General features: G+C 44.4%; 1 protein-coding gene across 1 annotated transcript in view; it reads right to left on the bottom strand.

The window, feature by feature from the left end:
• MOSPD2 (motile sperm domain containing 2) overlaps positions 1–14632 on the bottom strand; it is a 52340-nt gene that overhangs the window by 26066 nt on the left and 11642 nt on the right. Inside the window, exons 3-4 of the mRNA XM_040997369.1 lie at positions 2903–3058; positions 1271–1357 (exon numbers count right to left, since the gene is read on the bottom strand). Coding sequence (XP_040853303.1) covers positions 1271–1357; positions 2903–3058 — 243 coding nt within the window. The remainder of the gene's footprint in view (positions 1–1270; positions 1358–2902; positions 3059–14632) is intronic.

The following is a 14632-nucleotide window of genomic DNA, read 5'->3' as shown; positions in this document are numbered from 1 at the left end:
CACATGGAGATATAGGGGCTAGGCAGTAGCCTAGAGCGAAAAGCAGAAAGCCACTTGTCTATGACCTGGGAAGGTACCGGGATGATAGGGCAGATGTTAAATGTCCCTTACCAGAAATGCATGGGACCATAGATGCTTTAGATTCTGGATTTTTTTTAGGTTTGGGAATATTTGCATATGCATAATGAATTTCACAGACCCCTTACACACATAACCTGATGGTAACTGATACGGTATTTTAGCATACCTACATTCTGACCGTGATGTATTTATGTGAGATCAAGTATGAAACTGTCCACTCACAGTGTTTTGAGGGTGCCAAGTTCTGGGTTTCATTCAGGATTTTAGGTTTTTCTGATTAGGGATGCTCAACCTGGAGTAGTCAGAGACTCAACTGAGAAAGCAGCTGATAGTACTGGAAAAGGTGTCAAACTGAAGCTCCATTTGAAGAAGAGCCAGTGAGTTGGGACTATGGAAGAGAGCAGGCTGTGGACATGCAGCTGGATGCCGGGCTGAAAGTGGCCAACAAATGGTCAGGTGGTGCCAGTCATGAATAGCTGGGTACGTGTCCGAGGGCAAGAAAGGAATGAAGGCTTGGAAGCATACTCAAAGGACACTGATGAGAAAGAAAGTTTAAAAGGAGGAGGCAGAGATAAGAGGCCAATGCCAACAGAATATTGGTAAAGGGCAACACAGCCCACAGGACCCAGGGAAGGCTGCCCAGGCCAGCAGGACAGCTGATCAGCAGCAGCTTGAACATGCCTGACAAATCCCACCCTGGACACAAAACAAGCTGAGTTTGGAGCTCATGGGGGATACACATAAAGGAACTATTTGAACAACAGAGATGAACGCTACTGTCCCGCGGCCCCCTGTGTGGTTGCACACAGGGGGAGAAGATTACAGGAGGCCCGAACGGAAAAGGCCTACAGAGTAACCTTTAGTGATTGTCAAGAGATTCTCTATAAAAATATGGAGGTGAATTGTAATATCACAATCACATTAGAAAGATAATGACTCTGAACTGAATTATCTTGGCTGTGTTACAAGATGCAGCATAAGCCTTTTCTGACTACTGTGATGTGCTTGGTAAACACAGCTACCAAGTATTTGGCACTCCATCAAGATAGCCCTAATGGTCCCTAATTGCCTCAGAGTTTTAATTGCAGGGAGTTTGCAACATATGGCCAAGTTCTGTGGGCTATTCAGTTGAGACAGATACCTGCCTCTCAGTCTTAAAATGTACATGTAAACTCAATGATATACTTACACAATTTGTTACCTTCTTTGTCATAACCATGGAGATAAATACCACCAATTTCCAGTAACCATCTAGGAATGGAAGATTCAGTAAGATCTATAAAATGATAAACTTTCATCAGTGACTGCAATTTGGGTCCTGAAAATAAAACTCACAAGGTAAAGGTAATGTTGTGTAGTAGTTCTGGGATTACAAAAGACGTCCTGGGAAAGAATCTCTGGCAGTAAAAAAAAAAAACAAAAAAAGATGTTTCCTGCTAAGGAAGCAAACTACACAAAGACGCAAAGGTTCTAGGTGGAAATAGAGAAGCTGCATTTCCCTTGACATGCCAGCCATTATCTGTGTGCACACATGTCTCTACTCTGAGTAGAATCCATATGATGACATGCAACAACTAGCATCACTATGAGAAAACCTCAAGAGAATCACACCTGCAAATATCCATGTTACAGGGTCCGAATTCATGAAAACAACTGGCTAGTTTCTATAACCAAATGGTATTTTTCTAGATAGATGGATATCCAGTAGACTCACATATTTCCTAACCTTGGGGCAGGTGGAAAAGATACTCAACAAAAAATACGAGCAGCTATCGCAGGAGCAAAGGACCCGTCAGGGCTCTGGTGAGACCAAGAACCGACACAGCAAGGGGGGGGGGGGACCTCCAAGGCTTTTGTCTAAATATTTTATCTTTCCCCATTTCTTCTCGTTACATTTTTCTTGTTCACTACCATAAACTAGTGATTTTAAGTAAGGAAATGAATACTGTTGAATTTAAGTCTCTTTGTACTTAAGTGATTTAAAAACACCAGATTTATACTTCTTTGCCTCCTAAATTCTTCAATGTTTGTTGAAATCCCCTAAAGTATGTGTTTCAATCACGTTATTTCTCAAGTATTCCCTTACTCTTGGATTCCTTCTAGAGGCATCGAGAGTAAGGAGGCTTTCTGCTCCACATTTCTTTGTTGCCCGTTTTGTATTAAGTCTTCAGACTCACTCCTCGAGTTTATAATGCTCCAAGACATGAAAGCAGCAGCTCTGCCAGTTTGTTCTTATAAAATTCTTAGCAGGAGATAGATCCCAAGTAACTTTCGCTGGGAAGAGTTCTTTATACACATGAATACCGTTCTAAAACTGCCTCTAAGATGAAAACACCCTGATGAGAGGAACATTTCCAACTAGTCGTAGACTTAGAAATTAAAGTAACAGAAACTTGTTACAGGCATTTTTGGGGAGAGGCCTGCTTTTCTGGGACTGCTTATTCATTTTAGCAAATTGTTCTGGAATACCTACTGACACAAGAGAGTCAGATAAAGACACAGGCAAGAACTGGCAAGAACAGGAAAATGGCATCTTCTAACTTCTGGGCACAGTGTTGGACATGCTGTTGTGTAAGGCACTAGGTTAAACACAGACTCGGTCACTCTCTTGAGCGGCCACAATCTTCCTGCTCACCTCATTTCCTTAAGAATGACCCAACTTATAAGACTTGTCCATAAACTGTTCCTTTGAAGTATTAGTGGTCTTTATAAATTATTATATTCTGGGGCTTGCAATGGCTGACAAGAATCTGTACAAATACACAAGTACATCAGAGTAGTGGTAGATATCACCTTGTCAAGGTTAAGTTAAACCACTTACCATTGACACAAATTTCCTTCCGCCACTGAAAACTCTCATCAAGCATCTTCAGTGTTTCCTCTACAACATTATGTCTCCAAAGCAAGTAGCTTTCAACCCAGTTATCATCTTGCTGTAGTCTTTCAATATCACGGGGGTCATATTTATCTGATTTTTCTAGGAAAAAAGCAATAACAGATCTCCAGTCAGATGGATTCTGCAGTGAAAAATAACACTAAACAAGGAAGACAAAGCTTTGATATTTGATGACAGATATGGAGCGGTAATTCTTATGAAAATCCAAATTAAAGCAGTGCTGGAGTTTCTAGGTGTAAATAGAACAAAGTCACCTAAAAGCTGCAGGTTTGCTTTAGGCAACATACAGTAGATCTAAAAAATACGATAATAGAAAAATTATTTGGCACAACCCACTCTCAAAATATCAACCACCATATGGGAAGATCAATGATGCAATATAAAATGGAATTATTAATCCAATTAATGAAACATGAAGAAAATGTTATAGGTAGAGAAATAAGTTGTACCTAAAAAACACTTGTTTTGGCCCGGCGGTGTGGACTAGTGGCTAAAGTCCTCGCCTTGAATGTGCCAGGATCCCATATGGTCGCTGGTTCTAACCCCGGCAGCCCTGCTTCCATCTGGCTCCCTGCTTGTAACCTGGGAAAGCACCCACATGGGAAACCTGGAAGAAGATCTGGGCTACTGGCTCCAGATCAGCGCAGCACTGGCCGTTGCAGTCACTTGGGGAGTGAATCATGGGACAGAAGATCTTCCTCTCTGTCTGTCCCCTTCTCTCTATATATATCTGACTTTGCAATAAAAATAAATAAATCTTAAAAAAAAACACTTGTTTGACCAGTGTTCTTAAAAAAATCAAGTAAATATAAAATGGAAAACTATGTTGATTGTTTCCCTTGCTGTACAGAAGCTTCTTAGTTTGATGAGGTCCCATTTGTTTATTCTGTTCTCAACTGCTATTGCTTTTGGTGTCCTTCTTAGAAAGTTGGGACCTACTCCTAGGTCTTGCAGGGTATTTCCTACATTTTCTTGCAAGAGTTTGAAGGTTTCTGGATGTAGGTTGAAGATCTTTGCACACGATATAGGCGATAGGGGGCTAATTTCCAGGATATACAAAGAACTTCAAAACAACCAAAAAACCAAAACGAACAAGCCACTCAAGAAATGGGCACGGGAAATGGGCAAACATTTCACAAAGGAACAAGTCCAAATGGCAAACAAACATATGAAAAAATGTTCCAGCTCCCTAGCAATAAGGGAAATCCAAATTAAAACATCGATGAGGTACCACCTAACACCAGCAAGATTGGCCCACATAAACAAGAACACCAACGACGCCTGCTGGCGAGGATGCGGGGAAAAGGGAACCCTACTCCACTGCTGGTGGAGCTGCAAATTGGTACAGCCTCTATGGAAATCAGTCTGGAGAACACTCAAACAACTCAAAATCTGCATACCATATGACCCAGCAATAGCACTCCTAGGAATATATCCAAAACACCTGTTTTACGACAAACCAACATGCAACCCTATGTTCATTGCAGCACAATCAGTAATTGCGAAAACATGGAAGCAACCGAAATGCCCATCAGCAGAAGATTGGATAAGAAAGCTTTGGTTCATCTACTCCATGGAATACTACTCAGTTATTAAAAAAAACAAAATGCAGTTCTTTGTGGCTAAATGGGCACAACTGGAAACTATAATGCTAAGGGAAATGAGTGAATCCCAAAAGATTAGATACCACATGTTTGCCTTGATTTAACGTGTAATTTTTGTTTGGTTGTTTGTTATTTTTTGAACCTGTCATTGATACTGTCTCAACCCAGATGTCTCGAAGAATGGAACTTGCATTATTTTTAACATATTGTTTACCCAATACTATGTCAATTAATTCCATAATGTTGTATAATGATACTGAGGCCTTGTTGGGGCTTTTAACTGACCGGATCTTTACTCTGTTAGACCTATCTTCAGACTATAGAAGGTCTCCCCAAGAGGCCACTGAACTTATCTGGACAATAGGACACGGAACTTTATGCTAGGCATGTGTTTGCAAGCAATGAATCTCAACTGAACTTGATCTATGGTTATGCAACAAGGTGGAGGAATCCACCATGGGGGGAGGGGTGTGGGAGGGGTGGGGGGAATCCCCAGCGCCTATGGAGCTGTACTACATAATACAATGTAAGCAACAATAATAATAAAAAAAAAAAAATAAAATAAAATAAAATGGAAAACTAACCAACAATACAACACAACGTCAGACTCTGCAGCTCATATTTGTAATAATGTAGTGGAAAAGCAACAAGAATGCCTTTTCAGTATCCTCCTAGGCATGCATTATATTCCTGCTAACCTCTACTATTCCAGTCCTCCTTGCATACGCTGGTCACATTTCTTTTTCTTTCTGTTTTTTTTAAGATTTATTTATTTTATTGGAAAGGCGGATATACAGAGAGGAGGAGAGACAGAGAGAAAGATCTTCCATCCGATGATTCACTCCCCAAGTGACTGCAACAGCCACAGCTGAGCCAATCTGAAGCCAGGAGCCAGAAGCTTCATCCAGGTCTCCCATGCGGGTGCAGGGTCCCATGGTTTTGGGCTGTCTTCGACTGCTTTTCCAGGCCACAAGCAGGGAGCTGGTTGGGAAGCGGGCCCACCATGGTTAGAACCCACATCCACATGGGATCCTGGTGCATTCACAGTGAGGACTTTAGCCACTAGGCCACTGAGCCAGGTGTCTCTCTTCTTTTCTGTAACTGCACTCTGTATATCCACATTTTACTGTTCTGCACGACTCTCTCCAAATGTTTGCACTTTCATAAAATTTCCCGGGTACAAATTTAACGACTTCCTTTCTGGGAACAGCTTTGGGACTTAACCTCAGCTTTGCTTAAGGCACTTGCCATTTTCTTTCCTGAATTAGAGCCGTGGGCATGTGCACCAAAGTCCCCAGAGACAGTAAATGCAGTCTATACATCCTAAGAATGTCCCAAAGCACCTGCCCACAGTACCAATGAAGAGGTCTTCAATAAGCCTTTGAAACATTTATAACACAATCCATGCCTTGTCGGTTTGTTCTGCTTTGTTTTGTTTTTTTCCCTTTCACAGTTAACCATACCCTCCCAGGGATCCAAGAAAAACACTTAGGAAAATCCCCTGGCGCCTTCACTTCCTTTTCTTTGCACGTCATGAGTGGCCAAGTTTTAGAGATTCTATCTCTTCTCCATCTGCACTGCTTTGATTTCCCGTCCTTAGAGATAATAGCTGAAAGGGCAGAAAGGCGTAAAGTCCATTGACAGAACTCTCTTCCTTGAGTCTCAATGTCCTTATCTTAAAGCTCTGTTGTATGAGGATCAGATGAAAAAATATATATGAAAGCACATAGAAATGTAAAGCACTCTAAAATATGAGACCATAAGTCATGCATTTGTAATGTCACTTTGCTTATGGCATTAATATCCAGACTCTATTTTTCTAATCTATATCACCAATGGGTCTTAGTGGGAAAAACTTAGAAAAATGTCTTTTCACTCTGCTATTGGAAAAGACATCAGCATTTAAAGCACATTTTTGGGTGCAGCGCAGTAGTCTAGTGACTAAAATCCTCATTTCGTATGCGTCGGGATCCCATATGGGCGCCTGTTTGCATCCAGGCTGCCCCACTTCCCATCTAGCTCCCTGCCTGTGGCCTGGGAAAGCAGTCGAGGACAGCCCAAAGCCTTGGGACCCTGCACCTGCGTCGGAGACCTGGAAGCTCTTACCTCTGGCTTCGGATTGGCTCAGCTATGGCTGTTGCGGCCAGTTGGGAGTGAACCAGTGTATGCAAGATCCTCTTCTCTGTCTCTCCTCCTCTCTGCATATCTGACTTTCCAATAAAAAATAAATAAATCTTCAAAAAAAGCAAGCACATTTTTTCTTTAATTGTAATGCCACTTAGAAGGATGATTTAGATATAAAATTCACATTGTCTGGTATTGAGATGGCCTCTGGAAAATTACTCTGTTGGGCCACATGACAAACATGGCATTTTTGTTGAAAGTAAAGACTGACTTTATCCATTTTCAAGAATATATCTACCTAGTACCCAGGTTTGCAAAATCACAGCTCAGTTATGGCTCTTTCTCTTAGAAATGGTGCTCTACGACCCTGACAACCTCTTAACAGGTCATATGCACAGAGCAGGGAGGATTCCAGGATGGAGCAGGTGCACGAGAGGAGACTTGTGTTCCCACCCTGGAGACTCCTGGATCCTCGCCAAGGACTACCAGTATGGGCACCAAGAACTACATCCCATGGGCCCGACGCGATGGCGCAGTGGTTAAGGTCCTTGCCTTGCACGCCCCAGGATCCCATATGGGCACCGGTTCTAATCCCGGCAGCCCCGCTTCCCTTCCAGCTCCCTGCCTGTGGCATGGGAAAGCAGTGGAGGAGGGCCCAAAGCTTTGGGACCCTGCACCCGCGTGGGAGACCTGGATGAAGCTTATGGCTCCTGGCTTCGGATTGGCTCAGCTCCAGCCGTTGCAGCCAGTTGGGAGTGAATCATTGGACGGAAGATCTTCCTCTCTGTCTCTCCTCTCTGTATATCCGCCTTTCCAATAAAATCCAAATATATCTTAAAAAAAAAAAAAAGAACTACATCCCAAGTGCCAAGGAGACCACAGGGAATTGGAGTGCCTTCGGAGGCTAATTACTCTGAGGTCATTTGCTTCCACTTGAATCTCCCGCATGGGATAGATGAAGTCCAAATCCCTCATCGCAGAGCCCGATGTCACCAGAACAACAGCCAGGAGCCCTGAGCGGTCTACAGAAACAGAAGAACCATAAGCTCCCTCCAAGACCAGGGAGAAGAGCTTTCTCTGGTCCTTGTTTAGTTCCAGTGCTGGATCCCCACCCTCTCTTGCAGTGACCATCAGGGCTGCCCTGGAGTCCCCCAAAACAAAACAAAACAACAAAAATTAAAATAGAGAACAACAAGGAAAACTTAGACAGAAAACGATCAGTGGGGACTCACACATACCTTACTACTTGGTAGGACATGAAAATATACAACTCCTAACTAGGGTATGGAGGATTCCTCTGCACACCCCTCCCAGCAGTGTTCTATGCCTCAATGGGTATCACATGTCTTGCTAAAGGTATAAGCCAGTTTAGACTATCCTAAAATCTGCCAAGTTCAATAAAAATTATGCTTCAACACAATAAACTGCTAAATACTAAAATGAAAATAGACATGAGATAGCTGAATGGTATCCTATAGCCAATTTAAGGTAGATAGAAGCCAGTTGTATACAAACTATAATTGAAACGTTAATGAAGTAGTCTCAGGATGCGGTTAAGAATTCATATTCTCTAACATATCAGTCACTCAATACAATGTTACTTAACCCCATAATGTTGGAAACTGTTGTTCATGTTATGCTATGGCATCTAATTGGTCAGAACGATAATTTGCCAGCTATGTCTCCAGACCAGGGTTGGTCTCACCAAGAAACTGTTGAATTCAGCTGGGCAATAAGATACTGGACACTATGCAAGGCACATGCTTGCATTGAAAGAAACAAGACTAGATTTGAACTATAATACTGCAATAAGTTGGAGTACTCCACCATGGGGGGAGGGCAAGGGAAAGGGAAGGGGGAAGGGGGAACATCAGAGCTTATGAAACGTTGTTATACAATGAAATGCAATAAAAAATATATATATAAAAAAAATGGTGCTCTAGGATAGGGGACTAAGACAGCAGGCAACTTCAATAGTCAGCGTGTGCCGAATGCATGTGTACTGCCTTTATCACACACAACACTAAAGGATATGCACCGCAAGGTCAAGGCTCAATACAATTTACTGCTTCATCAGAGACTTACGAAAATAAAATTGGTTTTTTTGGTTCATTACTCAGAGTGCTAACAGTAAAACCTACAATGACTACTGGCCTTGATTTGGGTCAAGGAGCCAGCGGCTTAACCCACAGAGCTTCTGAGGGGTCTGTGCAAATGTCAATGCAGTGCAAATGGCAAACGGTATCTAAAACTCTTGGACCTTATGCGCTACTGAAAGGGTCCTGGGCACTTCCTACAGTCCCTAAAACACACGCTGAAAACCACTGACTCCAAACAATACTTGGCAGGAGGTCAAAATTCAGTAAACATAAGCCATGAGATGAATAAAACTTTCTTGCTGTTATTACTACTACCACCACCGCTAGTACTACCACGAGTGACAGTGTAAGACAGTGCCCCATGCAAAGCTCACTGCTCATTGACAGTTTCCAGGAATGCAGATCTTATTAACAGACACATGTTTGCATATGAAGTGCTGGTTCTAAAACATTTACTTTTTTAGTTTAGTTTTTCTAAAAGCTAGTGAAATCAGAGGGGGGAAAAAGATCAGAGAGGTGTTAGGCCAGAGGCAGGAGGAAAGTGGAGGCAAGATAGAACAGAAGACCAGGAGGCGGAGGCTAGCAGGGATGGAGTCGAAAGAAGCAGAATGAGACAAAGAAAGCAGAGAAAGATGAGACAGATAAGGCAGACAGAAAAGAGGAAATAAACTGAGCATTCAAGGTAAGGAAAGCATGACCAGGGACCACAAGGCCAGGGACAATTATTAACTGTACTTGTGAAAACACAACTTGCTCCTTCTAAATACAGAATTCAGAGGACTGAGCCCTACTACCACGAGGCTAACCTGATGCGAGGTTTAGCCTGATGTGCTGTGGTCTGCATGCATCCCCTTTAAAATTCTGGGTTGTCAACACAACAGTGTTCAGAACTGGGGCCTTTGGAGGTGACGAGGCTGTGAGGGCTGCTCCACTGCAGCCCCCCTTCCCTCCCAAGGAGCTGGGTTGTCCTTGCACCTCTGCCGTGTGAAGAACACATAAGAATGTCCCCTCCAAGTCATCATTTGGCGGGGGAAGGGACATCCAAATATGCTTATCTTTTAGTTCCATTTGCTCATGAACGTTCTGAAATTCCCTTGTACAATGAGACTGAGCAAGTCCCCCTGGATCTTCCTTTCTTCTTTGTCCAGTGGAGATAAGAACTACCTACACACAGCCTTGAGAAGATCAAGAACATTGACAGTTATAATCACTACATATGACTTCCCATTAATATCACAATGTTACCCAGGAAAGGCACCGTGGTGTGGCAGCTTAATCTGCCGCCCTGACCCTGCCTCGCAGGGCACCCCATATGAGCATTGCTTCATGTCCCGGCTGCTTCACTTCCCATCCAGCTCCCTGCTAATGCACCTGGGAGGCAGCAGACAATGGCCCAAGTGCTGTGGCTCCCACTGCCTCTACGGGTGCTCTGCATGAAGCTCCCTCTCTATCATTCCCACTTTCTTTGTAACTCTGCCTTTCAAATCAATAAATCAAACATATCTTTTGTTTTTTCCTTTTTTAAAAAAGAACAACTTTCCATGCTTCTGTTAGCTGGAGTCAGCCTTAACAGCATTTTGGTGGTAAAACAGCAGATGGAAGCTTTCTCTCACTCTGTGTCTCTGAGTAACTCTGCCTTTCAAACAGGAAAAGAAGATTTTATTCTAACTTGGCTATTAGTTACAAACTTAGGAAAATCTTGAAAGTACACTATAATTAAAAATACAAAAATATTCTGATAATGAAAAGCAGATAACAATTATAAGCTGGGGCATTGTAACTTTCCAATACCACAAAGATACAACTCAAAATCATCATACTGGTCAAAAAACACTTATAATTTTTTATTTCTCCATGATTCTCAACAATTCTGATAGAGCCATGGAAGATGATCTATATTGGCTAGATTACTTTCTGTGTTGGACTGTGTAAATGCTACTCAAGAGAGTGATGAGGTTCCTCCTGTGGGTCACATCCTACCCTGAATCTCTGCCTTCCTGTGAAGCGCTCAGAGACAAGCGATTTTCCACGATGGGATGAAGCCACTCGCCTACAGTGGTGATTTCAAAGACCCCTAGGGATTGCTGGGCCGAGGCCTGCAGGTCTGAATCTGGGTGGGAATTCTACGTGCTGTTGGCCCTGCTAGGCCAGGGCTATAATTGCAGAACCGCTGGAATACTTCAGGGCTTAGCAAACCTTTTCGGTATAGGAGCACATGGTAAGTAGCATCTTAGACTTTGAGGGTCTCATGTGTTTTTTGTGGCTGACTCTGTGTGTGTGTGTGTGTGTGTGTGTGTATGTCTGTGCGCACGCGTATGCATAAAACAAACCTTCAAAAGTACAAAAGCATTTTAGGCTCTAAGCCTGCCCAGACACAGCACTCTGCTGATCTCTGGCTTGACATGGAGAGGGGATGTGCTTTGCATTCCAGCAGCTATTCTTTAAGAGCTGCAGGCCTTAGCCAACTTGAGCAAGAACAGCTAAACTTTCCATTCCATTCTATAAGCCTGCATTGGTCACTGGCCAGTTATGAAGTCAAGAATTTCAATAGAGCATTCTGGAATCTATCTCCTGGCTGGGGCATGGGCACACTATCTACAAACTCTCGCTTGACTCTTCTTGACCAAAAGGAAGAATCTGAGGCCAGTGTCATCAAAAGACAAACTTTAGTCATGTGGTTGAGAAAGTAGCTGCCATTTTGAGGGAAGAGCAAGGCCCTGGAGAGACATAGGGGAGGGCAATGGGGAGAGGGTCATGATGGCTCCCCTGCTACACTCCATGAGGACTGGGACTCCGGCATATTATCTCCCATTGCCCAACACCTCCTCCCACCACACACGTACTAATTATAACTAGACACAGCAGGTGCACACTAAATCTCTGTGACTCAACAATCAAATAACACAAGTCTTTCTCAGTAGTCATTAAGTTTGAGGATCAAGACTTCTATTAGGGATTTTATGGTTTTTTTCCCTGCCCCTTTGAAAAGTTAGAAATGCACAGAACAGAAATGAATGCTAGTAAATACCTATGCAGCTGTAACTTAGGATTAAAGAAATAACAACTTACTAGTTTCAGACTCTGTGTGTGTGTGTGAAACACAAAGACAAGGGTTTTATAGGTAGAGTTAAAATTTCCCTCCATCATCCCATAACACCCATGCATTTTTTCATTGGATTATAGGCACTTCAGGGGTTTTGTGTTTCCATTCTTTTTTTGTTTGTTTGTTTGTTTTTGAAAGTGGGTAATACCATTGTTTCCACACTAATATTATCATTTTTCCCTCTATCTGGGGTTAGGGAAAAGCCCCACCCAACCTTCCACCCATCCCAGATCCCCAACGAGAGGCACACTCTGAGGGTCCTGCAAAAACAGTTTTGATAGTTCATCAGTTCTGGATTGCTGCCAATCTCACAGTTCCAATTGCAATGAAACCTATTCAGAGTCCACTGCCTGACAGTCTCTTCATGTTTGGGGTTCTAAAATTGGCAGTTCAGTTGGAGGGATCTCCAAAGAAAGTTCATCTGAGATGATCCCAGACCTGATTCTCGCGTGAGTTTGCTAGTACAGAGTCCAACACCGTCCGTCACAACAATCAGCTTACGCACATGCTGGTTGTTGTGATTGCTGGGTCCGTTCTGTTTCCAGCCCTGTCTTCCTCGTGAGCCAATGGGTATTGTAGTCCAGCTCAATCCTACCCACTTCATACTCGGTCCTCACGCAAACCAGTTGGAGCTGCAGCCTAGTTGGGGTGACTCCCCATAACTCCCACCAGTTCTGCTCCCTACCCTGATTCCCATGCTTGCCAGTATGTACTGCAGGCTTGTCCAGTCTGACCCACATCGCATTTAGCTCTTGCACATATCAATGGGCACTGAAGCCTGGTTCAACCCAACCAATCTACTATCCAGCCCATACACCTACTGGCAGGTGCCTTTCTGTCTAGCCTCCCTGCCCCTGTCCTGGTTTTTATGCTGTCCAGTGAGGGTGGTAACCCTGAGGGAGGTGCCCACTATTTCCCTTCTAGGCCACACCCACTCCCAGATTGTGCACTCTCCAGGTGGTTCCGGCATTTGACTTGACAGAATTAGCCCCCAGTGCCAGCCTCTGCCAGCTAATGCTGCGGCTAAGCCCAACCAACCCTCACCCAATCTAACTTTTGCTTGCACCAGTTGGAACAGTCAGCCCACCGTGGCCCTTCCCTTATCGAGCTCACATGAGGCCCTCAGGTGTTATAGCCCTACCTAGTTTGATCTGCCCCATCCCTGTTGCCTGCTTTCCAATGGAAGTAGTTGTCCAGCAGGGGAGCCCACGTTCTCCTGTCGGCTTTGCCTCCTCCCCGATTATCACATGATCTGTTTGGGCGCTGCAACCACATCTGGTACGGCTCATCTCACCTTGGCATTCCTTGTCGTGTACTGGTACGTGTTGCAACCGAACCTGGCTCGACCCACACTCTGTTCTGGTGCTTGGATTCATCAGTAGGTAATGTGAACAGGTTCAGCCTGGTCTGCCCCCAACTCATGCCACGTGTATGCCAGTGGGATAATTTCCATTGCCTGTTCTGGGTTGTTTCCTATTGTGCTTCTTGCGCTTAGCTACAGGGACTGTGTCCTGCCAGAGAAGTTGTCCAGGCTCCTCCATCACAAACTCTCCCAGTGCCAGATTTTACGCATACCAGTGGGTCCATGGGCCAGCCCTACTCAGTTCACCTCCTGTCCTAGCAGGAACAGTGGCTTTTCCTGACTGGCCTTCAACCCAATCTGGTTCTTACTGTTGGATGTTTCAGCCCAGCCACGGCTCTTCCATACCCCCATACAGCTCACACACGGTTCAGTGAGGGCTGAGACCTAGCCTAGTCTGTCACATATCTCCCCTGGTCCTCCAGAGCACCACATGGTGTTGGAGTCTGGCCCGGCTTGGTGTTTCCAGTCCCAGTCCACACTTGTGCCAAGTGAGATTACAATCATACGATCAGAACGCAGCCCCAATTGCAGCCCATACGCTCCTTGGTGGGAAACTCAACCCAGCTAGGGTGTCCCCCTTAGCTCCCCAACCAGGCCTATTCCCAGCCTTAAATCACGTGCAGGTCAGTGGTTGCTCTGACTCAGCTTGGCAGAACCCCTCACTTGTCCTGGCCCCTTCGATACTGTGACTTAGCGTCCCTGTCTCACACAGATCAATAGGTGCAAGGGCCTACTTGGCATGACCTGTGCTCCAACCGGATTTCTGTTGTTTCTTGTAAGTTAAGGTTTGTTCAGCCCTGCCCATTCTGCCCCCATCCAGTGGCACCCTGGCCCACCCCACATCCTGTTTTAGGATTTACATTCAGGTGCTGCTGCCTTGACCTGCCCAGACTGTTGTGGGTTCCTTTCCCTGTGAGTGACGGCAAGTGGCATGGTCACACCTAGCTTAGTCCATCGCATCCCCAGCTAGTGAGATAACCAGAGGGACTTGTATTTCCACAGGGTTGGGCCTACACAACCCCACAGAGTTTACTCCCAGACCAAGCTCTCTCACGTGCTGGACAGTGTCTTCATCCTGCCAAATGTGATCACTCCACCACTCTACCACTCAGTTGGGCAATGGTACCTAACACTGCCAAAGAGGCTCCCATCCATAGCTTTGGTGTGTGGTGATCAGTGATGTTCTAAGATAACAGCCCATCTCTGGATTCCTAATTGAGTTGGTGAATCTGTCTAACCCAAATTATCTTCTGGATACTTCCCTCCAAACCACCAGGTCTCAGTCCCCATGCATGCCTGAAACTTTCATGACCCTGTCACTGGGAATCGCCCAAAATTTATTTCTCATCTACACTAAAAGTG

The sequence above is a fragment of the Ochotona curzoniae genome, unplaced genomic scaffold (assembly GCF_017591425.1).
Source record: "Ochotona curzoniae isolate NIBS_2020 unplaced genomic scaffold, NIBS_Ocur_1.0 contig_1274, whole genome shotgun sequence".
Lineage (NCBI taxonomy): Eukaryota > Metazoa > Chordata > Mammalia > Lagomorpha > Ochotonidae > Ochotona > Ochotona curzoniae.
Note: the sequence above shows the minus strand (reverse complement) of the source record. Positions and strands in the feature narration are given on the sequence as shown.